At 40.3% G+C, this 26,086-nt stretch overlaps 2 protein-coding genes across 4 annotated transcripts in view; one reads left to right on the forward strand and one right to left on the reverse strand.

Annotated features, from left to right (window-relative positions):
* Nucleotides 1-1,584: 1,584 nt before the first annotated feature.
* On the reverse strand, nucleotides 1,585-17,180 carry ttll6 (tubulin tyrosine ligase-like family, member 6). Its single transcript, XM_032501600.1, is given in 19 exon segments — nucleotides 1,585-2,404; nucleotides 3,187-3,331; nucleotides 4,424-4,498; nucleotides 4,646-4,909; nucleotides 5,344-5,500; nucleotides 7,219-7,407; nucleotides 7,533-7,711; nucleotides 8,172-8,397; nucleotides 8,486-8,571; nucleotides 9,380-9,422; nucleotides 9,424-9,502; nucleotides 9,505-9,520; nucleotides 9,671-9,827; nucleotides 9,930-10,060; nucleotides 10,454-10,572; nucleotides 11,528-11,568; nucleotides 11,808-11,957; nucleotides 14,808-15,003; nucleotides 17,073-17,180. Coding segments are annotated over 17 exon segments (2,316 nt in total). The 5' UTR covers nucleotide 11,957; nucleotides 14,808-15,003; nucleotides 17,073-17,180; the 3' UTR covers nucleotides 1,585-2,144.
* A 2,974-nt stretch (nucleotides 17,181-20,154) lies between these two features.
* calcoco2 (calcium binding and coiled-coil domain 2) overlaps nucleotides 20,155-26,086 on the forward strand; it is a 7,531-nt gene continuing 1,599 nt past the window's right edge. Inside the window, exons 1-13 of one of the 3 annotated variants that reach the window (XM_032501607.1) lie at nucleotides 20,155-20,253; nucleotides 20,716-20,892; nucleotides 21,358-21,460; nucleotides 22,009-22,169; nucleotides 22,337-22,462; nucleotides 22,568-22,693; nucleotides 22,767-22,880; nucleotides 22,959-23,056; nucleotides 23,155-23,224; nucleotides 23,607-23,774; nucleotides 23,870-24,058; nucleotides 25,301-25,417; nucleotides 25,593-25,755. In XM_032501607.1, the coding sequence (XP_032357498.1) occupies nucleotides 20,722-20,892; nucleotides 21,358-21,460; nucleotides 22,009-22,169; nucleotides 22,337-22,462; nucleotides 22,568-22,693; nucleotides 22,767-22,880; nucleotides 22,959-23,056; nucleotides 23,155-23,224; nucleotides 23,607-23,774; nucleotides 23,870-24,058; nucleotides 25,301-25,417; nucleotides 25,593-25,755 (1,606 nt within the window). In that variant the 5' untranslated portion in view covers nucleotides 20,155-20,253; nucleotides 20,716-20,721. Of the gene's footprint in view, nucleotides 20,254-20,708; nucleotides 20,893-21,357; nucleotides 21,461-22,008; nucleotides 22,170-22,336; nucleotides 22,463-22,567; nucleotides 22,694-22,766; nucleotides 22,881-22,958; nucleotides 23,057-23,154; nucleotides 23,225-23,606; nucleotides 23,775-23,869; nucleotides 24,059-25,300; nucleotides 25,418-25,592; nucleotides 25,756-26,086 lie in introns of all 3 variants that reach the window. The other 2 variants (XM_032501606.1, XM_032501605.1) reach the window with 2 other exon arrangements.

Raw genomic sequence — 26,086 nt, forward strand, 5'->3', positions numbered from 1 at the left:
CGCCATCTTTATTTTATCCAAAGCCCGAGATGATTGACTTCAACACTGGATAAAAATGAAAGTGTAAAGATGTTGAAGTGAGAGAGAGTTTTTTGAGATTGAGGTTTTGTTCTGTGCGCATTTGGTTGTGTTCCAGCTCACCAGAAAGGTCTGTGCAGCTTCTTATTGTCCTCTAATCCCAACTGTAGTGTTACCCAGTTACGTAAGAGCTTTAATCAGAGGATATTAGATGGTTTTAGCTTCAATTCTGCTAAATATTCAACCTTGAGTGATCTATTTCCTCACATTTGTTCACTTATACTCACCTACAAAGCCTAATCGTGTAATCTCAAAGCCTCAAACGCACCACGATTCATCGTATTTTCTTTTTAAATCAAATTGTTCGAGGCTTAAAAAAGATTTTTAGGCTATTATGATATCTCAAAATGGAGGATTTCCTTCAGTCACTGTAGATCCATTTGCCATTTCCCACACAGGCGAAAGATGGAGATGGTGTTCGTCTGATTGCAGACCTGAGGCGGATCTAAGGTCCATAAAACTGTAAAAACATTCTGCGCCAACTTTTCTATTAAGATCCCCAGGACGAGATTAAACTCCCGTTGGAGCACAGCCAAATTAATTATTTAAATCCGTTCATTTATTTATTTAAAACGCATTTCTTCGTCGTCGTGTTGTTATTTCTAATGTCTTCCTTCCGTTTAGGTTGGTTTAGGGTGGTCTTTTATCCAAATGACATCTGGAGATTTCCACCAACAAACGAGGATTTCCGACATTTATAGACGCAATAAAACCATAAAACCATAAATTCCTGAAATGCAACATTCATCCTCCGCTTTGACTCGTTTCCGGGCCTCCACGAGACACAAACTCAAAGTGACTGTCGTTAAAAATGTAAAAAAAATAAATAAAATACGTTCATAAGAAATTGGGAATCAAAGTTTTAACTTGTTTTAAAATAAAAGCAAGTTAGGTCCATCTTTTGTTCTGTGTGTTAGCTAATAATCATTCCTAATATTTAGAATACAAAGCTATCACGGCCTCGTGAGTTTCTGTCTCCCATCTGTTGTTTTTGTAATATTTATATTGTAATAAGTCTTCGGCGAGGCCTTGCTTAATAAAATCCCACGTTTACGTTTAGTTAAGATTAAGATTAGACATTTAGTCTTCTTTCTTTTGCACGATACCAGTTTTACATAGAACTACAATTATATTTTTATATATTTATTTCCTCAATTTATTTCCCAACTATTTTCTGAGGAATAAAATCGTCTTAACTAAACTTGTAGGGCCGCGTTTCTTCACCAGTTTTTTCTGTTTTCAGTCTACGACCCAAACTAAAGGACCCGGATGCAGAGATGCTGTAAAACATTACGTCCTATTAACTCTCACTGAAAAGCTTCCAGATCAAACCACACAATCAGGGAGGAATAATTCTCTAAGTGAAAAGAAAAAAAACTAAATAGTAATAAAAACCTATATATATATTTGAAAAAAAAGAAACCATAAAAAAGTATTGCTTGAATCGTTTTTGTTGTAAAATTGAATTAAAAAAAAATCAATCTTCAATGAAGAAGGTGAAAACTATCACATTTAAAAAAACATTTTATTGACCATCAGTGCAAAAAAAAAAAAAAAAAGACTTAATACTTGACTGCACAAACATTTCCTTGAGTGAAGAAGCCGGAGGCCTTAATTTTATTAATATTCCTCAGTTTATCTTCAAATAGGGTTTTAGTCTTAATTAATTAGACCTTAATATTCATGTGGTTTCCTCAGCTCCCGAAAATCAGCAGCCTTGTTTGATTTGGATCACGCATGCTCTACGATGTTAAATCAGCCTCGTTTGCTTTTATTTTGGCACTGTCGGGGAGGTTCGTTGGAGAGGATTCATCCCCGGGGGAACATATTACACATAAGTGAGTGGGTAGAAAAAGTTAAAAACCCATGATGGTGGGTTTCTCTCTGCAGGGCTGGAGGTTATAAAGTGGCGAGCAGAGTAAACTGCAGGAGTCCAGATATAAAACATGAGGTATTCCTCATAGACACAGTGTGTTTGGTGTTGTGTTCACAGTTTAAAATCCTCTCTACCTCCATTTCTCCTCAGGTCCCGTGAGTCGACGGTGGTTTTCGGTCTGGCAGGCTCCTCACTGGCCCTTCCCGTGCTGCTGGGGGGCTCTGCGGGAGGCGTTGCGGACCATGTGAGAGAAGCCAGGCCGCCTGACCAGGGGGGCGCGCGTGGAGATGACGAGCAGGCTCTGCAGGGCCGCGGGGTCGCGGGACACGTGGGAACAGCACAGGCTCCTTTTAGGGACGTGGTTTATGACGGGCATGCTGGGACGGGACCGGCCGTCGGCGTGGAGCCGGCTCCTGGCCTCCTGCCTGACGACAGACGGAGAGCCACCGGCTGAGGAGGACACAGAGAGAAGATATAAACCTGGAACTGGAAACTGAATTGTGTTTCTTGTCATTTGTAAAGAGAAGATAAGATAAGAAAGAACTTTAGTCATGCAGCAGTTGCATTACAAAGTAGGAAATAATGCAAATATAAATATCAATAAGATCATTGACAAACAGATCCCAAAATACAGATCAAGGTTAACGGTAAGTTGCTCATATCTCAAACTGCTTTTAATTATGGTTTAATAATAATAATAATAATAATAATAATAATAATGTGGCTCTCTGGAAGCTTCCTGTGATTTTAAAAATTGACACAACTACTTCTGCTATGCAAAACAATGCATTAATAGTAATAATAATAATGAATGCTTGCTGAGTACACACTAATTGTTACAGTGGAATTGTTCATCTTTGTGTGATGATATGAAGGACACAGTGAGGAAGTCAAATGCTAAGTACTGGGTGCTATTTCCTCACATCTAAGCTAATGTAACTGTGTGAGGTCATTTTTGTGATAATAAAGTATTTTTCATCACGAGCCAGTTTTGTTTTCTTTTTAGAAAATAGTAGAACAAACAGCATTAAGTGCTCAGTAATAAAGAAACAGAGTCAAAACAGAGGCTAAATACTGATTGTGCAATTAAAAAAAAAAAAAAAAAAAAAAAAAGCCCAAAGCAGCTTGTACAGTAATTCTTCAAATCCAAAGATGAATAGACTGAGTTTAGTTGCCTTTGGCTGCAGAGTGGAGGTCACGAGTCTAATCCCAGCATGCGGAGAAGTGTTTACCTGGCCAGTGGGTCCGCTGAGAGCTGCTGGTCCTTTGCACTTCTGCCGCCCTGTTGTAGCTCTCGAGCTCCAACGCGATCAGGCTCCTCGGGTCCATCGGGGGCCGGAGCAGGCGCTGCTGAGCCATCAGCTGGGACTGGATTTGCTGCAGAACAGAGAAGACGTTATGTCAGTTAAATTCTACCTCACAAAGTTTTGTTAGTGCTGCAAAAAATGATCAGTGAAGCACCAGGGCCTTCATCTGAGCACCCTGAGCATTATGCAATCACTGAGAACATGACCCCAAATCTAATCCGTTAACACGTTTTCATTCTTAATATTATGACTCGTCTGCTGTTGACAGAGCAGGTCGTCAAAATACCGCTTTATTTTTTATTAGAATGTTTTATGTAAATGAATTGACTGTTTTTATCTGAGTACGTTTTTCCTGCACTTTCAGAGTTTAAAATCAACAATTTTGGAAGAAAACATTACTGTCATTACAGACATAATCCTACAAAACTCTATTAATAATAATAATAATAATAATAATAATAATAATAATAATAATAATAACAGTAATAGGTGTTACAAGCAGAGCTGAAATGGTTAGTTGATTCATCGATTGGTTAATTGACAATCGACTAATCCCTTGAGTCGTTTTTCAGGTAAATATTCTCTAATTTCAGCTCCTCCATCCATCTTCGTCCACTTATCCGGTGTCGGGGGGGCAGCAGCTCCAGCAGGGGACCCCAAACTTCCCTTTCCGGAACCAGATTAACCAGCTCCAGTTCCCAGGCCAGGTTGGAGATGTATAATCTCTCCACCATCTCCTCAAAAGGGAGAATTGTCTTGTTTTCATTGTCTTTTATGACAGTGAATTGAGTGTTTTGGGGGTTTTAGACTGTTGGTCGGGACAAAACAAGCAAACTGAAGACATTGTGAATGACATTTTTCTCACTATTCTTTAACATTTTATAGGATGCTCCTTTAATTGAGAAAATGTAATCATCTGATTTATTAATAACAAAAAATAAAAAATCTGTAGCCCTGGTTAGTAATTTAGTGTGAAACTGTTAAACAATGAGAGAAAACATTTTAAGGGAAGTTTTAGAATTAACTGAATCTGAATTGATATTTTTTTTATTCATTTTTCAAAGGGTAAGGAACCCTTATATTCTTAATTTCTCTACAAAAAAAACAAACAGATTTGGCAACAAAATATGGGATTATTGTGATTGTTGTCCAGTGTCTCTACCTGCCATGACATCTGTGTGTGGGGCTGCGGTTGCTGCTGCTTTGTCTTCTGGGAAAACTGTGTCAAAGAGTCCAACTGAAATAAAAGAAAACAGAGTGACTGGAGGCTAACGGAAGCACAACTATTATCATTTAACTACCAACAAACCAGTGAAAATGGAGACCACAAACTATTCAGGTTTGTTTATTTAGGGGGAACTCAGTCCTTGTAATTTGGTGTCACCTTTGTCTGTTGTCTCTGATGAGCCGGCCTCTGCTGCTGGGTGCAGGCGTCCTGCGGGACTCCCCCTGCTTCTTTGTGGCCCTGCAGCAGCTGGTGGATCTGCTCCACCACCCCCAGGTCCTGCAGTAGTTTCTTCCTCTGGAGGAGCGCGTCGACCCGCTCCCGCTCCTCCATGTCCTCCGTGTCCTCCTCCGGCAGCTGCTCCTGCTTCTCCTCTCGGACTTCTGCTGCTTCAGGATGCACCGCCACACTGGACAGAGATGGCTGAGACACATTTGATTCAATTTGTTTTTATTGCTTTACTGTATATATATTATATATATACACACACACACACACACACACACACACACACACACACACACACACACACACACACACACACACACACACACACACACACACACACACACACACACACACACACATTTACAATGTATTAGCAATTTCTGTCGCTGGATAACACTATTTGTTTTTCCCGCCTTCACAATAAAAGATATTTGAATTTGAAATGAGAAATGTCCGATAAAAAATAATCTGCAGGAATATTATTATAACTAATTTAAAATGGGTCAGAGTTAATTTACTCGAAAGGGGTCAACCAGAATGTGACGCATTCATCATAAGACGGAAGCTGTTTGACTCCCTCTTGTGGTTTCACGTGGACACTGCATCTGTAATGACCCCCTAAGACTCACCGGCTGCAGCTCACAGTCACAGTTTGAGCTGGGGGGTTGTGTTTGTGCTCGTCGGGGTTTGACTCTCTCCCCCGCCGTCTCCCCCTGCAAGTCTCTCCTACGGCCTCCCCTCCGGTCCTTCTGCTCCTGCTTCAGACGCAGCTCCTGCAGTTGTTGCCTAAACACGTAAATGCACACAGAATGTTTAACATATTTCCCTGATGTTAAGTCAAAAGGATTACTTATAATCATCATAGTAACAATTTACTACTAATTAAATACCCTCAAAAAAATACACACAAAAATTTAAGTAATTTAAAATGCAATGCTTATGATAACAATGACCAACAGAAGAGCAAGCTTTCACCAAAAGTACATTCAAATATGTTGATTATTTCAGTTGAATTTTCAGGTTATACATTTTTTTCCATCTAGCAACATATGTTATGTCATATACGTGTTATTGGTTTATGCAATAAATATTTATACTGTGCAATGATTTGTTACGGACACATTTAATTGATTTAATTTGTTTGCATTCTCTCCAAGGAGGATGATCATGCTCTCCACCTTTGAGGTTAAACATCCTCCGATGACGTGCTGAGAGAAATGAGTTGTTCCTCATTATGTATTTTAGAGCAGGGGTCTTCAACATTTTGTAAGCAAAGGACCCTTTAACTGTGAGATGGCACAGGGACCACCTACTACTTAGATTGTAAAAAATTAAGTTGCATATTAAACTGGGCCTACCATAACATGTAGGGCGGCCTAAAGCCTTTTTTGCATTGAATACAAAGGTATTTAAATAGCCTAATAATTGCTGCCATGATTTTATAAATCGTATTTTCATGTTAAACATACAGTACATGTGGCAAAGTTAATCCTTAGGATTACTTGTGTATGTGTATGGCCTTAGTGAATACCTCACCTAGAGGCCAGAGAGCCTATCAGCAGTGGGGATTTATACTTGCTAATAATATGTGGGGCCCTCGCTCCTCTGTGCGCGTGCGTCAGGGTTACTGGCGGACGCCGCTCCTTGTGACTGTGCATCTGCACTCACACACTACAAATCGTCAGCAATGAAAAGGGAACTTCCTGCTGAGTTCAATGACACCTCACACAAGACTCTACGTCATACAGTTCATTAGGTGTGGAAGGGGGTGTGGCGAAAGCACAGGGGCCCGGCCAAACCATGACCAATGAAAACTCTCTCACATTAAGCTCAATGATTTCTCGCACAACAGTGTACAAGAAACGGGTCATTCGTTAATGCATAGTGGGGCGCGTCAAACCATCACCAATCAATAAGGAATTCTCTGCTGAGTTCAGTGATACCTCACACAAGACTACCTTAAACGGCTTAAAAGCCATCAAAGGATGATGATGAGCGCCAATTTTGGAGAGTTTTTGAGTTTGTTGAGCCCCTCAAAAGATAGATTAATTTGCCGGAAGAAAGAAAGAGAATAATTCCTTCAGTTTCATTAGGGCCTTCACCGCCCTCGGCGCTCAGGCCCTAATTAACAATAACTTGGAGTACCCCCCCCCCCTTTGAAGATCCCTGTTTTAGAGTGTGCCATCACTAACGCACACATACACTCTTATGTGACAACTTGTCTATTAACTGTTGATCAACTGGATTAATTGACTAATCATTTCAACACTAACAGGGTTGAAATTACCATCACACATTTGTTCATTGTCCCCAGAAGTTCTGCATTTTTACACAAAATGAGATGATTCAATTTTCCCCTCTTCTCTCTTTTTCTTAGTTTCTTTCTGCCTCATTTGGAAAGACTCCTTTTCCTTCTGTGTGGACAACAAGATCCACGTGCATCTCAAACAGTCTCAGCTCTCTACTGAATTGCTTTGGGAATGTTGAAAGCGTGGTGCAGGTACCTGGCACACTCCTCTCTGGCCTTGGACGCTGAGGTCTCCTGGAAGAGTGAGCTGCTGTGTTTGAAGTACTTGTCGTATTTCTCCCCTCCCTCTCGGGGATAGATCCTCTTGAAGCCTCCCAGGTGTTTGGCCTCGTACTTTTCCATCTGCTCCATCGTGGCTGCCTGGCACTGACGCAGCTCCTCCGACCTGCACACACACACACACACACACAAGCAAGCAGTCACCTGTATGTGTCTGCAGGAGGCATTCAGGGACAGGTGTATGACCTTGGGGGAAAACACACACATCCTTTATGAATGACAGAAGTCTACCTGGCTTCTTTGGTGCTGATTTGCTGCAGCCTGTCCTTCACCCTGCGACGCTCCTCTTTGGTGATCTTGCGGCGGTCGCAGGCGCCCAAGTTGATGAGAACCAGGGTGTCATACAGCAATGCATCCTTTACCTCGCGGTCCAGCTGAGAGTCAGTGGTAAAACTTGGGGAGTGATTCACCTGGAATACAAATATACTGATGCATTTACACATCTGATAGGATAATAGGATAGGGAGTTCGTGAGTAACATTTTACTTACTTACCTTAGTGTTTATTTTTTATTCTGAAGATCTTCAATTTTCAAAATATACCAAATGTAGCTCGATGTTAGGTAAGTGTGTGAAAAACAATGAATAAGACATGCAATGGTGCAGCCTTAACAAACATGGAGTTTGTTGTTTGAATACTCAACAAATTATAACACAAATAACAGTTGTTGATCAACCTAAAAGCAACTTTTTAAAAATAAGTTTTACATGTTAAGGGGTGGATAAGAAACTTTCTATTCATTCAATTCTGTTACCTGCACGCAATTGCAACGCATAATAACTGTAAAGATCCCACGATCCTGGACATACACCACAATGCATTTGCATATTTATGGTTAGTATTTTAAACAGAGGTGTCATGGTCTTTCACCTCCAGCACCCAGGGTCTAAGCCGGTGATCGAGCAGCACATCGAAGCCCAGGATCTCGAAGCAGGCGCTGCCGGTGGTGTGGTTTGGGAAACACGTGTGGTAATTATGCTTGAGGATTGGGTGAGCAGAGATCAGAGTCTTTATGATCATGTCCTCAATGTCATTCCACATCTTGTCTGTGTTGCAGCTGATGGACTCCAGGAGCTTGTTCAGAGTGGACAGCTTCCTGGGAGGACAAAACAAACCAAGCATTCAAGAAATATGCAGAATTCTAAGCAGTGCTACGACACAACAAGCATTGTCTACGTGTTTACCGTTTGCTGCCAGTGTCCTCGTCACGAAGGAAGTTCTCGCTGTTCTTGTTGATGGAGTAGTTGGTAAGATGCATGCACACATCATCCTAACATGAGAAAGACGAGGAAAGCAAAGACATTTCACGCTCAAGACAGAAATATACAGTTTGTTTATAGAGCTGCAACCAACAGTAGATTGCCAGACAACAATTTAAGCAAATGATCAGACAAAAATGGAAAATATTGTTTCACCTTGTCCTTATGTATTTTCCCTTTTCTAAGTCAAGTGGTAAAAAACTGAATATCTTTGGATATAAATAAAGTCATTTTTAAAAGCCTCTACGCAATTTTTTACCATTTAAATTGAAGTTAGTTGCAGCCTCACCTCTTCCAAACTGGTTGTACATGCTGTTACTTTATTCTTGTTTCTTATTTTTATCCAACCAAAGTTACATTCTGGCATTTTATTGCACGTCTCGGCTACACTCACACTTACCGTCTGTGTTTTCAAAAACTGTGGTTTTTTTTCACAACAAAAGCGCTCTAGTCAACTTTTTCTTGTCAAAAAAGACGCCTGTTGTGATGGCCTGATGCTTTTCATTTGTAATGACCTCTTCAATTGTAAAGTACTTGGTAATCACAAGGATGCAGATTATCTTATGGATTCTATAACATGCATGATCATCAAATGATAATTACAATGGACACCTTTGCTGTTTGTGTGTGTGTGTGTGTGTGTGTGTGTGTGTGTGTGTGTGTGTTTGTTTGATTTCATGGTGATGAATGAAAATGTCATGTTGGTGGTTTTCTGATGTGCTTTAATGGGACAGAGGAAGAAGATATATCAGTCTTCGCACCACACCAGATTACTTGTTATTATAGACTACACCAGACTTATACTTTAACATGTCTTACCACATTGCCGTGTGTCGGTTCATTGTACTTGGTGGTGCAGAACAGCCAGTCCCTCCTTAAACATGAATATGCTAAATGGGTCCCATGAAGTCACCAGCACGTAGATACGCAAGTCAAACTTGTTCCATCAATTATAAAAGGCTGAGGAGGATTAAACACATGTAAACTTCAACCGGTGTGTGTGTGTGTGTGTGTGTGTGTGTGTGTGTGTGTGTGTGTGTGTGTGTGTGTGTGTTTGTTGTGTGTGTGTGTGTGTGTGTGTTTCTGTGCATGTATTTAGCAGACCCTCACCCTGGAGATGTAAACCTGGCAGATCATATGTTCTCCAGGTTGAATTTCTTTACTTGACTTGGTGATGATGATGCCTTTGCCTTGGCAACCGGTATCTGGCTTACAGATATACGTCTTGCTTTTTTTGGCCCTGGTGTAAGCTTGAAAGTCACTGTAACTGCAAAGTACAATCAAATAAGGAGTTAGTATATTAAGATGCATTGAGCCCGAACTAAAACTAAATAAAAAAACAAAATCACTGTGAAAAGTACAAACTGACTCTGCAGGAAGGCACCAAGTTTTGGGGAAGATATTGTAGTCTTTGGGGAAAAGCTTGAGCATACGGTTCATGTTTCTTGCGAGTAAATCTTTGCGGCAGATCTCAATCATTCCTGGGAAATGGTTTATTTTCTACGAAGACACAAGAGACACACATGACTGTTCCTAGAGGGGAAGTAATCTGTTGGCAGAATACTGAACACTCTGAATTACCCAATTAGATTAAAAAAAAAATGGATTGCTTGAGTTGAAAAGATGTTATGAACCATGAATACTGTGCGCTGAATAAATTACTCAATCTCCTAATCTCTATGGAAATCTCTCTGTTTTATTATTTCATGGGTAGGCATATTGAGCAGAAGAATTTAAATTACATGTAAGGCTATTACAATTTGACAGAGCAGAGTGAGGGCACCCCGTTGATTCCTTTTCAGCTTAATTCATACAATTGAATTCAATTTAATTAGACTTCTATGATAATGGCAGTAATGTGTATATATTATGTGAGCAAATTCAGTTAAATACCTGATACCGCTTCATGTCCTTAACACGGTCAAGAGAGACAGAGTAGTCGGTCCAGAAAAGTGTCCAGTCTTCACCCTCCATGGCCTCTCTGAGGCCGTATCTCCGAGCAGCACGCCGCACTGAGTAATTTACAAACAGCAAGGAGTATTTTTATTGTGTGTGTATTGTTGAAGGGCACGTGTCTGTGAAACCTTTCTGCTACAAGGACTGATCTAGGAGCTACGGGTTACAGCACAGGGCCAAAGGTATGTGGACACCCAAACATTACACCCAAAACGTTATTGTTGAACATCTTAGTTTAAAAACTGTAAGCATTAATCTGCTGCTGTAACAGCCGCCTCATTTCTGGTTTCAGTCTTTCCTCTAGATGCTGAAACTGCTGCAGACACACACACACACACACACACACACACACACACACACACACACACACACACACACACACACACACACACACACACACACACACACACACACACACACACACACACACACACACACACACACACACACACACACACACACACACACACACACACACACACACACACACACACACACACACACACACGGGATTTCACTTTTTCTGTCTCTGCTAAGGTTAAAGGGGGCCAGAGCTTAGATGGGAATGTATTTGGTCGTAAATCTTTTCTACCAATAAGAATGATAAAGCTGCCATTTGTTCTGCCAGATGCAACAGAGCTACCAGAAGATCCAGGAAGGTGTCAATCAATCAGTCAAAATACACCCTCAGTCCTGGGAAGAGGTCCAATCAGCCAGTTTAACTGGATACACCTGTGTGGGTGTTCAAGGCCTTTAAAATTACCCTTGAATTAAAAAAAAAAGGCCTAGCCCAAACCCTGAAAATCCGTAGTGTTGACAGAGGTGTCAACATACTTTTGGCCATGTAGTGTGTAGTATATCTTGTGCTTCCCATGTTCCAAAACAGTCTCTGTTTTACTCAAACAATTCACTTTACATGACTAAAGTATATGGGATGGTGCAGAGCAATGTAGACATTTGCACAGACATAACAGAATAATAGACATTTATTATTTAGTCGTCCAAACTTACCACTTTCATATTTGCAGTTGGTGAGGTTGATACACAGTCATCTGGAAGAAAAGAGAGACAGAAAGAGGGACAGACATCTGCTTTGCTGCAAGGTCCTATAACAGCCTCATCACGCTCATCCTACCTTCACCAAATTATGAGGATGAGTGAGAAAACTAAGTTAGGAGCCTCTAGGACAGGTTGCAAAATCACAACTGCCAGTGCTCCAATGCAATGTACTGTACCTGCAATGAGAAACAACAGTGAAAGTACAAATGGATGAGATCCTGCAGTAAAGTACCTCTTCTTGCCTTTCCTCTTCTTCTTGTTGCTGGGCGGCGGGGAGATGCTGCAGACTTCTACTTGGCTTTCACCACCCTCTCCTTCTCCCCGCTGCTCATATTTACGTGCATCTTCATTTCTGTCTGGGCTGTCCACAGGTAGACCCATCCTGGATATGCACAAATGAAAACAAGTACACTCATTTGGCGGCGAGCAAATGTAAAAAAAAAAAAATCTTACAGTATGTGATAGTTTACACACACATAAAAAAAAACTAATGATGCCATTCCATATATGACACTCGTTTACATGGTAAGTTTTAATAGGATTTGCTGCGCAGCCTTTGAATGAAATTCAATCCAACTGAACAAAGGACATGCTGTAAGTGCGTGCATGGAATCATGTTTCCGTTTCCATTTCTCTCATCAGGTAAGTGGTCTGGCTGTCGGCACATTGTCACGCACCGGCTAGTCAAGAGTTATCGTGGCGGGACGGATACAAACAGAGCGGAGTAGTGCAACAATAGCAGGGGAGAATCAACTCTAAGCCAACCAGAACTTTAATTGTAATGCTTTTCATAATGCTCAAACAAAGGAGGTACAATGTACTGATACAAATTTAAATATCCCAGTCTTTTCTTTATATGATGGTTTTAGTAGAGTCCTTGTGAAGGGTTTTACAAGCAGTCCACTTTACCCATTGCCCACTAATTAACAAGATAGGTTCTTATGTTGTACTGTATATTTTTCTCTCAGGTTAGGTGAACACAGTACAACATGTGTCTTCACTAGGCTATTTTATAACCCAAATGTTTATTTTTTTGACACTTAAATACATGAATGTCCACAGTCTACACTAAAGGCATTTTTTAAATTTGACCACACCGCAGTGACTGATCTCTTTTATCATGAGTGAAGTGCACTTTCAACATAAACAAGACCGACAGCGTGTCCCAGATCCATACTACACACTTATTCCACGCAGATTTTTGGTATGCAGTGAAAAGATGAAGTCTAATCAGACAGGAAGCAGACTAAATACGCTTGATATTGACTGTGCTGTTCTCCCACAATGCAATGCACAAATGAAAGAGAGGAGCTGCTCACAGAAAGACCTTATAAAACTAAAATAAGTAATCAATCTTACCGTGTAATTTCCTGTGCAGATAAGTATGGATTAGGAACCCCGTTTAAGACTCCACAGCCATTCTAGGTGCTTTGTGAGACTCTACTTGAGCAAAATGCTAATGCCAGTGACAATGCTTATGTTCAGTGCCTTTGCTTATTACTGTAGCACTAAACTAAAATAGGGTTGAGGCTGATGGGAATGTTGGTGCTAGGTGAAAAGTCAAGGGTTTCACCAAAGTTGTAACAATTCATAATGGAAGGGAACATGTATGTTGTGTAACAAATTCATGGCAATCCATCAAATATTATGGTGGCACTGGATGAAAAGTCAATCACCAAATTCATTAGGAGTCACCCTCTGGGGACCATAAATGTCTGTAAAAAAAAAAGTATGACAATTAACAGTTGTTTGGATATTTCAGTCTGGACCAAAGTGACCAACTGATCAACCCTGCTATTCATAGAGCTCTGCATCCAGCATGGCTAAAAATCTTAAGTTTATACAAATAAACGTAGGTGAGTTCAGTTCCACCTACAGTATGTGGTCTTATTCTGTGAATGTCCGTCTTCACTCTGACCCGAGCAATCAATCATTACACCAGCATCTCAGCTGTTTGCCCCTGCCTCCTATCTGGTGTCTTGTAGGGTTGAAAGGCAGGTCAAGTTAAGTCGTGGAAATGATCGTGGTGGCGGTAAGGAGGGACATCCCAGGTCCTCTGTAGGAGGTTACGGTGCTAGGTAACGGTATTCTGATCCAATGATCAGGATAATCCTGGCCCTGAACTGTGAGCTTTACACTCGACCGAGACGGCCCACTGACCTCAGTCCGGATACGGTTACAGTCCCGCAGAGGATTTCTCCAGAGTTCTCCCTCAGAGTGCAACACCATCAGGAACATAAATAACACATTTGTGCTATCTGTCATTAACAAACAATGACTGAATTCAGTAAGAATGACTTCGTTAACTGCTCGGTGTCACTAACATCCAACATTCAGGCTACATCTTGACACGCCATGCTAGCACTTAATATTGTTTAATATCCTAAAAAAACTAACAAACAAACTGCAGCACTTAACACTAAATTAAGTTGTTTGTTTAGAGAGGATACGCATGCAAATTTAGAATCTAGCTCTTGTTGCTGCGGAGGTTGTCACTGTCGGATTAATTAATATGATGTCATATAGGAAAAGACCAACCTTTAAATTCTACATAAAGACTTGTCTAATTAAAATTTCAAATTAGTAGAGCACACTGTCTGTCACATTTATACACTCACAACTGAAGCTGCAGCTAACAATTATCTTTATTATTCAAATAAAGTATATAGTCTTACCAAAGCATGAAATCTCCTCTTAAAACTGCTAAATGTGTCTGACTACAGCCCAAAAACATGAAGGGGTTTCATTTGCAATATAAAACAAAAAGAGCAGCGAATCAATGTACATTTGACAGGCAGTAGTACACAAATGCTCTCGATTTTTAGATAAATTATTTAAGTTATCATCAGCTAATTTTCGGTTAATTAATTTATCGATTATTCAACCAATTCTTTCAGCACTAATTGCAAATCCATCAGGTTTTCCGTGATGCAACTCAATCCATCGGCAGTTTATTAGATACCTCTAATGCCTAAAACTAATCCTTTCTTCATGAAGGTTATAATGTTCAGTTTTCGAAAAGTGTTGATTTAAATTTGTGGTCGTTTTTTGAAGGCTCAGTTTGTTGAATTGAATCTAATATCTAGTCTTCCCTCAATGGTATAAACGGGATGGAAAAAAATATGAGAAACACATGTGCAGAATGCATAACTTTAAGCCAATTGTACATCATAAATTGGCAACTGAGTAACCTGTTGTCTCCATCTTCATATCAGAAATGAATCTTACTCACCTGCACTGTTAAGCCTACATTTATAAGACCCAAGGTGTTCCAAGATGCTGCCTCCACCGTCCGTCCGTCCGTCTGCCTCCACTCGTCTTTGATACACCAATCTTTGCTTCAAGAGCCTTTTAAGACGCTGTCACACTCCTCAGTATAAAAACCAATGAGCCACATCTCCACCTGGAGCACCGTCTGCCTCTGGAGTCTTTGAGAAATAAAAAGAGAGTAGATTTGTTTCATCACAAGAATGGTTCAGTTCAGATTGACTTACACACTCAAGCAAGGATCTGGTGACCAATTAGAAACTGTGTGGACAAACACCTGATCCCTTCTGACATGGTGAAGAGAAAATGAGCATGAGACCTCAGCACGGATCAACAGGAGAGGGGATAATCCCTGATATTTGTTAACTGAAATAAGAGATGTGTTTGTCAACGCCTCCAGATGTTAAATTTAAATCTGTGCTGAAAAGCAGCGCGGCGGTTTGTGGTGTAAGTGAACAGGCTGGACATCCATCTTGTTAGCCAAGTTGAAATAGAAACCTTCAGCTGAAGCTTAGTCTTCCATTGAAGACATTAAAAATAGAGCACAGGCAGAAGGGGAAAGGCTGGTCAAAGAAGAAGAAAGTAGACAAACAGGATGCTGCAGCTTCTGTTTCCCAGTTGTCATGAGAGCCAACCAGGTATCAACCAGATAAAACCAGACTGGATGACAACAATAATGTGGAAGAATAACACAAAATGATGAACTCTCTCTACCTCTCTGTGGCTACAATCTAGTGCTGAAACTATGTCTTGATTACTCAAACAATCAACATTAATTAATCATTAGAGGACAACATACACCCTTCCACACTTTGCTATCTACGCTTTGTCTTTTTTATGATACTTTAAAGATCACAGCCTAAGCTTCCAGTAGTGATGTCAGTTGCTGAATTGATAAGTCATTTGAAGGTATTTAAACTGTACGGGTGCAAATATTTTGTGTGTGAGAGAGCCACATGGGCAACATGAGCTTGCCTACAATTACAAACCAGGACAAATATAATTTAATGTGACGATGGTGTATTTTTATAGAAATATTAATGCAGAAGTTAATGTGCTCTTTTTTCCTATATTGTCCCAGGTGTGTTAACAAATAAAAAAAAAGCAATGACAAACAACGTATTTTTCATTTGGCTTTGTCTGTAAAGAAGCACAGCTTTGGGAACTGAATATCAAAGTGGTGATTAGTTTTCAAATTCTGCTCTACAAGATCAGCAATTGCCTTTTTTATTTTTTTAATTAAGTACCATGTGCCATTTTCTAATTTGTTGTGTAACTGGTAACAAACCAAAACCAAAAAAACTGCTCAGGCCCCATTACATATCAGGTATGGATTATACCTCAAATCTTGCCAAGAAACCAGAACAACAAATTGCACATTTAACACTGGAAACTATAGCGGCCCCTGAATGACACGTACCATGGAGAAAACTAAAATAATCTAACTGAAGTAAAGTGTTTTCATTATGGTTGCAGTGGGAGAACCAGAACAAAAGTAACTTTATCAAAACACCATTATAATATTCACATACTTAAGACAATATTTTAATTACAGTTACCATCTAGATGTAGCTTTTTAATTTACAGCTTTCAAAATACAGCATGTGAGCATGATAGATGGATTTTTATTATCAATACAGCTGATCGTCCTCATCAGGTCAAACAAATGTATGTAATGAATGCTAGCTAGCTACATTTAATTAAGCAGCTACTGTACTTATTACTTAAGTACAATTTTGAGATACTTCCATAGGCTTTCTTCGACTTAAACTCTTTAACTTAAAAGGGAAATATTGTACTTTTTACTTAGGCTACCTAGCTACATTTATTTAACAGTTATAGTTGATTAAACTAACCAACAGTTAGCGGACGTTAAAGAAATTAGTTAAATTCCGCTCCACCTTGACAAAGCATAGGCCTAATAGTAAATGAATGCATACATTATTGCATTAATTATTAATCTAACAAACACTCACAGGGGCCATGTTTCTGCATTACGTTTACTCCTGATATGTTTAGCTTCTTTACTTTTTTTGAGTGTTATTTTCCATTATATGCACTACGCTGTAGCTATGGTAACGGAATGCTGACTTCTCCCTGGCGATTTCAGGCTAACTACCGCTAGCAAGAGACTTTAAACATTCAACATTTAAACGACTAAAAACGTCATAAACGTTACATTACCGTTACAAGCAAGTGTGTCCACTCGTTACCGGCGAGTAGCACTAACCGAGCAGCCTTTTGTAATGTTGTTGATGTTGTCGAGTCGTGTTTTGTCTTGACGCACAGTGGGGACGTAACCGACAAATGTAAACATGAATGAACTGGAGGCACACACGCGCGGTGCCTTTTCAGATGGAAGGTCTTTCTTTAGCCAATCACAAGCTGGGATTGTAAAAGTCCTAGTCTCTGATTGGTTGATGGCTCACCGATGAGAAAAGATGCGTCCACAGACTGAGCAACAGGTGCACCTTGCAGTACAAATGGTTTCTAGATTATGTAATAATAAGGTATTCCTTACAGAAAACACAAATTTGTCTGTCTGAAAAGAAAATTCTGATCATATCTGCCCTTGACAAATGTAAATGATACATGATGTTTGATGTAAATCCCATTGGCAGCCGAGATGTATCATGTATCACTCATTTTACTAGTTCGATTTATTGCTGATTGACAAGTTTCTGAAGAATTAAAAGATGCAGGATACATGGCATTTTTATATGGTAGGTAAACTCACTCTTGAGAGAGTTTCTGTTGGTGGTCACTAAGTGGCAGTGTTGGCTAAGCCATTCTGTCCCTTAATGAGTTGGTGTGGATGCTGATGGCCATTGCAGTGTCCACCGTCTTCTCCTGGACCTCCAAGTATTGGTTCATGGTATTTTATTGGAATTGGTATTACTGGTATTTTATTCTGGTCGTGTCCACACACGAAGAAACTTTGTAACAGATTGAGACAAATTATCACTTTAACCACATTTTATTTACACGATAAAAAAGAAGTCAAGTTTTTTTTTAAGCTGACTGCCAATGTTGAGCAATATGTTGTTTCCATATCTAAATGTAAAAACAAAAAATTGTTAAAGCATATGCACTAAAATATGTATTTGAATCATTTCTTGGTTATATTTTCTTTTTGGTAACTCCTAAACCTCCCTTGTTTGTTTGCTTGTTTGATGTACACAATATGTTGTTTACCTGCTGTATATCCACGTCTGTGAATAAAAATTGGTTTAAAAAAAAGTGAATTAAAGTTGTTTTTTTTATTAAATCATGCATTTAAGTACAATATAGCTACTGTGATTTTAGGGATGTCCTGGTTAAAGGATACCGCTCAAATACTGTCATATGTAGGGTGACCACCTGCTAATAAGCCCAAGGGGGGACAAGTGGTATGTTTCTGAGGGACAATGTGGGACACTGCCTGGCGAAGCGGTGCCCCCCCCACGGGCAGACTCACTAATAAAGGTTTACCCATTTCTAGCACATACCACGTACATGGTATATTAATAATGCCCTATGCCCCTGAACATGTGTAACTGCTGATGTAAGCTCATGAATAGGCCAACCAATGTGTATTTTTTTCTAAATAAAGATTAATATTTTGAAATCTCATACAATTAAATATAATTGACAGATGCCCTTCCACTTACGATTTACTTTAGCATTTAATTTTATTTTTCATACAATTCATTCACTTTAAATACATTATAATATGAAATTATAGGACTAACGGAATTGTAGTTGCTCAACCACAGGAACAGTTTAACTAAGAGTCTTCCCAGTCTTCCTTGTACCCACCTTCTCTTTCTAACTGATGGTGGGGGGGTCTCAGACTGCTCAGACTCGGGTTCTTTCTCCCAGTTTTTGAATTGGAAAGCCCATTCCTAAAAGTCCCTTCCCGTGTTTGGTATGCACTTGCGTCGCGGTCATGAACGAATAGGAGGGATTTTAACTATTTGTCTGATTTAAAGTCATTCTGGACATTCTGGCTGATAGAGACTTTTAGAAGTCAGAGAGACTAAATCTGATCAGATCACAGATCATCTCCAGTCTGTTGTTAATTAAAATCAGCAACAGATCTCATGTAGAACACTTTGAGAGCTACAATTAACATGAGACTGTTCCAGCTGATATGTGAGTCTGATTAGATTTTATTAATCGGAATCGCCCCACAGTTTAAAGTCACTTCCTGTTCTGGAATCGGCTGGAAACTGCCTGACTTTACCGGCTTTTAGTGTCCCCCCCCCCCCCCCCACCCCCGCTGCGGCCGCCTCTCTCGTCTACCTACAGCGCAGTTCATGTCCAACGAGCCTAATGTTCGTTTGGCTGCCTCGGGCCCCAGATAAGAGCGACCAACTTTTTTTTTGACACATTGATTATGCGTGACACGGTCTCAATTTCGGGACGCGTGAATGGGCTTCAAACGCTGTGCGCGCACGCGCTACGCGGGACGGGTGGTCACCCTAGTCATATGGCTGACATGTTAGGAGTATGTCGTGCACAAATAAATAGCAAAAATACAACCAATACCCACTGACATTTAAACGGGTTGATATCTAAGTGTTTAATATAATAACATAATTTAAGGATTATTATAACACACATTACTTGTTACTATGCAGGTTTGATGAACAAGAGTTTGGCTCCCTCCTGTGTTTTAATGTCATACTGCAGAAGTGAGTGAAGGACTGAGTTTCTGAAATTGTCCTACATTTCCCATGATGCAGCATGTGGGGCTTAAACAACGCAACTGTTGACGCATTCAAGGACAATCGGAAACAAGGCAGTAAGAGGATTTGATTTAAGCGCACATGACGTCAAGCTGTGGTTATTTTTATGTGTCTGTGTGAACTCAATTGTTGATTTATGGTTTATAAACAGCACCAATTTTATTCTAACAATTGTCCACGATAGACGGCTGGTTTACTAAAAATGACCTATTTGTGTTTTGGTGAACTTTCTTAGCATTAAACTCAAGTCTTTCTTTTTTATGTATTTAAAAAAATGTCAACACACACAAACGTGCTTAAAAACCTATGGTAGAAACACAGGCAAAGGAAACAAAATGAAAGTAATACGTCCATTTTATGTTATAAATTTGAAGAAAATGCAAAAATAATAATAGATTACTAAATAACTACGGGGATTGTAAATTAAACAGAGGACACAAGATGTGAACTGTTGTGCGTCAGTTGCAGTAAAACGTGAATTAAAATAAAAAATATTAGTGAGGTGACAAGGCAAAATGTAGCCTAAGTTGCAAACAGTAAATTCCTACACTGGTATGACGTATTTGGAAACCTATTCGGTAGCACAAACGTCCGAGGAGCACCTGAATGCAGCACAGCGGTTGGTTCTGTTCTGACAGGAGCTGGCGGTTGATGTCGGGGTGGTTGACAACAAGCTAACATGTAAGTTTTATCTCTTTACACGAATATTTTATCTAAACTGTAGTATTGTTAAGACTTCTTGTAGTCAAAACAGTTTGTGTATCAAAGTTTACGTTATATAATGTCTCGGGCGCGGTCTTTTTCAACAAGCTCACTTTCGGTTTCTTCATGTTCTGGTGTTTTAATTAAACTTCAGCCGTTTAAAAGTTTATGTAACATATTTACATACCATGTCTAGAGAGAAGGGACTCGTTTTATTGTGTATTGTAAGCGTTTTTAGCGCTGGGGAAAGTGTTTTTGGGACCATTCTTGATGCGTAATCGATTGGGAAACAAGTGAAACTAAGATAGGTGCGCACAAACAACAACAGGAAGAAGCGGCGCGCTGTCATAACCATGAACAGGTCATAACTTTATCTGTGTACGGTCATAACACCTGCCCTCATCAGTCATGGTATGCTCTTTATGTGTTTACTGGCTGCAGCCCAGCATGGAGAGCTCTACAGAGGCGGCTGCCACCAGCCCCACAGCACGCACCTTCTCCCAGGTGGTGTTCACCGACACCCCTCACTCATACCCACCCTCCACCCCCGTCACCTGCTGCTACACCCTCACTGATGCCTTCCAGCCAAACCCGAGGGACTGGGTGGGCATTTTTAAGGTGGGGGAAATAATGTTGTTTATTCCATTTCCATGTGTTTAATGCACCAAAGACATCAAGGCAAAGTCCATGCGAGTGAAAAGTCCTTCTAAGTTCTGATTAGACCTGCAACTAAGGATTATTTTCATTGTTAATTAATCTGTCGACTATTTTTATTGATTAATAGATAAAGCTGTTTTGTCTATGAAATGACAAAAGCCCAACATGACATACTCAAATGTCTTGTTTTGCTCATAGCTCAAATCTCAGAGGATTGAAGAAACTAGAAAATATTCACATTTAAGAAGCTGGAATCAGAGAGTTATCAGCCTACCCGATCAATCCGTTATCAATAGTTGACAACTAATTGATTAATGGATTAATCTTTGCAGCTCTAATTCTTATTTTGATATCGACTTAGCTTTTATAAATCTCTGTGGCTCTTTAAGGAATCTCTCAGTTTTTGTCCTAACTTTTCTTGTACAGGTAGGGTGGAGCACAACAAAGGATTATCATACCTTTGTGTGGGTGGAGCCATGTCTGGATGTGGTAGGGAAAGAGTCTGCAACTAGGCAAGCTTTTTTTAAAGGTAAGAAATAGTTTCACTTTTACTGCAGTGTGATAATGCTTTGTCATGTTAGCTTGTAATGTACACTTCCTGTCAGATGGTACGTCCTGGGTGTCTTACGTGCCGACAGATTAAGCATAGTTCTATTAATTATATTAAGTAAGTGCCACAAGCTCTTAAATCTGTTTTTATGAGCTGCTGTGACACATGTCTGACCCTTTGGCTCAGTGTCGTTGACATCCTATCTGGTGAAGTCAAATCCTCCATGCAAACTAGAGTCAGATTTAGGCAGTGGTGGTAGAAGTACTCTAGTACTTTACTTCAGTAACAGTACTAAAACAACACAGGGAAACTCCACTTTGAGTAAAAGTCCTGCATTCCAACCTCACTTACTCTCAAGTTTTGTCTTTGGGCGTCCACCCCACATTGTGAACAGCTGACTTACATTAGTTGTCTTTCACGGATGCCTTAATAAAGTGAATATTTCCCTGATTATTTCCAGTGACATAATGGAGACATGTAGAAAATATTTAGTTCCCTAGCGGTCTGCTCTGTTCCTGTCCCATCAGATTACTACCTGCCTAAGGATGAGATCGAGTTCTATCAGTTCTGCTACGTTGACTTTACTGGGCAAGTGCGGGGAGCCAGCACTCCGTTCTGTTTCAAAAACACGGTGGAACAAAGCATCGAAAGCAGCCCAGATGATGACCTCATGGTCATTACAACACAGGTATCAAACGCAAATGACCGATGTAGAGCAAAAGCCAGCAAATGGATCTTTTTTAACAGTTCAACAGGGTGATAACGTCGTTCTGTGTTGTAATGAGAACGGATGTCAGCCTGTAGGCAAAAGTAAGCAAGGCTTGAAATTGATTTAATGTGTTTTGTTGAATACAGGAGCAGGTCGAAAAGAGCGTACGTGAGAAAGCTGAACTGCAGAAGAAGCTGGATCAGATAAGGAAGGAAAATGAAACCTTAAAAAGTGATCTACAGAAGGAACAGCAAGAAGCTGCCAGCTGCAAGGTCTGCCGAGAGATACTGAACATATTTACTCATTGCACAATAGAGAGAAATAGATAAATAGGAATTGAACTTTGATATTTGACACGGTGTGTTTAATTTCTCCAGGGGCAGAATGAACAGAAAGACAAAGAAATGAGTCAATTGGTCAAGGAAATGGATAAAATGAAAGAACAACATGAAAACTTAAAAAGCCTGTTACAGCAACAAGTGAAAGAAACAGACAACTTAAAGGTTTGTTTTTGGTCTACGTGGGAATTCAGTGCTACTGTTTCAGTGTGAAATCTAACGTTGGTGTTCCTGCCAGGAGGAGATGTTGACCCAGAAGATAAAGCAGATGGAGATGCAGCAACCCGATGCTACTCAGCAGAAAACACTGAGTCAAAGCTTGAGTTTAGACGGAGCATCAAGACCAAATGAGGTAGGATCATTTATCTCTTTAGCTGTTAAAGGCTCCGACAAAATCTTGAATCAATCCTTGGTTTTTAAACACGCTCAGGAGAAATACGACCGAGCTGTGATGAAGATCAACCAGCTCAAAGAGGAGCGTGAGGAGCTGAGGGGGAAGGTCGAGGCTCAAAGTGTGGAGATGTCCACGTGAGTCAAGTCTGCTCATTTCTATATGTTTTCATTATTAAAGTTGGCCTTGTTGCGTAATGTTTCTTGGCTGTTTTTTTGGGGGGGGTTTGTTTTAGGCTAAATTCCCAACTCAGAGAAAAAGAGAGAGAACTGCTCAAAATGAAAGACAGCATTCAGCTCCTTCAGGTAAATCTACTTTGCACTGCAATACTTTGAGGTGATGAAGCTGGTGTTATTTAACATTTTTCTTGTTATTAAATGAAATGGAAAGACCAAAACCCTTTTGACTTTCCTAATCCGTCTGTAACACTCATAGCCAAGAACTTTGGTTCCTACTAAAGATGTGAATAAAATAAAGCCCTAAGCCTAACCCCAGCTCACAGTTATATATTTCATATAAAAAGGCTAAATAATTACCCAAAACAGATGGTCTGTAGTCTGTACTAGACTGTAGTTTTTTAATAATCTGACAAGTTATCCAACAACACAAAGGTCAGATTAAGATTATTTGGGTCCAGATCAGAACTTTGTTGCTGTATTTAAACGTGTGTGCTTTACCTTATTGCAGGTTGACCTTCAGAGCGGTGAGAAAGACAAGGAGAGGCTCTCTGCAGAGCTGCAAAGGTTGCAAAGCATCGCACACAACATGGACGATGTGAAGAGAGAGAACCAGGAGTTATGTAGGAGGCTGTCGCAGCAGTTGACACTGCAGAACTGTCCAGATGACGATCTAAGAGTGGGAACATAAAAAAGAGGCTGAAGTTATTTTAAATACACACGATGACATGAATTTCCTCCGTGCTAAATGCTTGATAATCATGTCCACTTCAGGTGCGGTGTCAGACTCTGGTCAGCCAGCTGCAGGACGCTCAGGAGAAACTGGCTACGGAGCGGGAGGAGAACAGAAACGTCAAGAGGCAGGCCGAGTTTCTGAAGGACGAGCTGCTGCAAACCAGGGAGCATCTGGAGAAGATGATCTCATCAAATGACCAGGAACAACGGAAATCTGGCAAACTAGAGGTAAACTCAAAAGACGTGTAAAATTTAGACCTAGGTTGAGATATACTATGTGGCCGACAGTTTACCTGTGGTCTCCGGGTCTCTTTCAACGTGACAATGCCCCCCTAGAAAACTGTTTATGTACTGTTACTGTAACAGTTACGCTTTCAAGAACAGCAGTTACACAAAGGAGAAAAGGGGAAAGAGAGAGTATATGACTCGTTAAACTAGTAAGTGTAGAGCCACAAAATAAAGAAAAAAGCCGAGGAACATAAATGTGTTTTGTTGGAGCCATTTCATTGGCTGACCAGCGTGTGATGCTGGAGGTGTACAAGTTTATTTAAATGTGGCCTAATTGGGTCAGCTGTGTTGCGCACAGCAAGGTCACAGTTTTTTTACGTGGTTAAGTGTGGGATAATGATTAGAAGACCAGTTATGTTTGATTAGTTTTTGTTTACTTAAATAAACGGATTGTGATATCCAGTTTTAAGATTGAAAGTCTTGGACAGCAAGTAACTCATTGACAATTCTTATTACCAAAACACGCATTTACACAGAAGTCACGCGTCAATTTCCGACCAAACAAAAGAAACAAATGTGCGCCAACAGGTTTTAAGATGCTTTTTAAAGATATGCTCAGATGTGGCTCCTCTGAGACTTGGAGGGAGGTTGTCAAAGAGCCGTGCTCAAAGCCAGGTCTGTAAAGACGTGGTCTTCCCAGTTTGGCGTGGAAGAACCCGACTGTCCTGCACACATCACGACCCTCAAACCCATCCAACACCGCTGATATAAACTGGAACACCGACTGTGAGCCAGACCTGATCACCTGACAATGCTGGACCTCGCTGATGCTCTTGGGAATGGGAACACATTTCTGGTTTTTCCTGTATAGAGGAATTGTTACCACCCCCCCAAAATGTTTCAGCCTGAGCCAACGCAAAAACATCGGGAGGAGTAGCCGCTGCTGATAAAGTGGCATCAGTGTTGAATTAAGAGGGGACTATCACAAGTTAAAAACTTTTCGTAGATGCTTTAAATACTGGTTTACTTTTGTTTTGGTATGGTTTTTTCAAGTGAACTTGGGCACAGATTGACCGGGATCAACCCACTCTGCCCGGGTATGGTACTCCGTGTTCAAACTAATAAAACTAACTGGACTCTGGGGTCAAGTGTACTCGGATCCAGGCCCAGATCCCTAATGTAAAATACCCCTTACTTCATTATTGTTGTTGTTGCTCAAAAGTCCCCATCTTCGTTTTTCAGCTACAGCTCAGAGAGGCATGTAAAGCGATCGCAGATAAAGACACCATCATAGAAGAGAGAGAAAACATGATCCAGCTGGTGAGACACGAGAAAGAAGAGCTCGACAGAGAAAACCAGGTACCTTCACACAAGCCGTCTCGATTCAAAAAGGTCAACTTGTGATTGTAACCTTTTCAAAGCCGAAGTTAACATAAGGAGAAAAGGAGAAAGAGAGAGGACATGAGACACAAAACAAAATGTAAAACAAAGCTGAATCAGACACTTGTTTGTTCAACTGTGTTTGTTCCGTCAGAATCTCACCAGTGATATTGTCGAGCTGCGCAGAGTTTACGCTGAAGTCAGCGCAGCCCCCCCCGCCGACCCACCACACACGCAGCCTGACAACACACCTGCCAGCCGGGACTGGCAACAGCCGGCAACACCAGAACAGCCTGAGAACCTGTATGAGAACATCGGTGAGTAACTAAACAGACACTTACATGCAAAGGTGGGAATTACTTTTTTTTGCTGTTTTTAAAGCAGAAAAAGATAAATCCTTGTACGTTTGTCTCACTTAAAACCCTAAACCCAAACATTTCCCCCTTTAAACCTAGTGGTGTGTAAGGGGGGGAATCACCAGATGCCTCACGATACGATATCATCACAACACTTAGGTAGAAACACAATATTATTGCGATTTTAAACATATTGCGACCTTCTGCGATATATTGCAATTTATTACCTTTTTTCCAACTTCAGATGTTTCTCAATTTCAAATTACGTCCCCAAAAGGAAACTTTGTCAACA

This window comes from Etheostoma spectabile, chromosome 21, assembly GCF_008692095.1.
Source record: "Etheostoma spectabile isolate EspeVRDwgs_2016 chromosome 21, UIUC_Espe_1.0, whole genome shotgun sequence".
Classification (NCBI taxonomy): domain Eukaryota; kingdom Metazoa; phylum Chordata; class Actinopteri; order Perciformes; family Percidae; genus Etheostoma; species Etheostoma spectabile.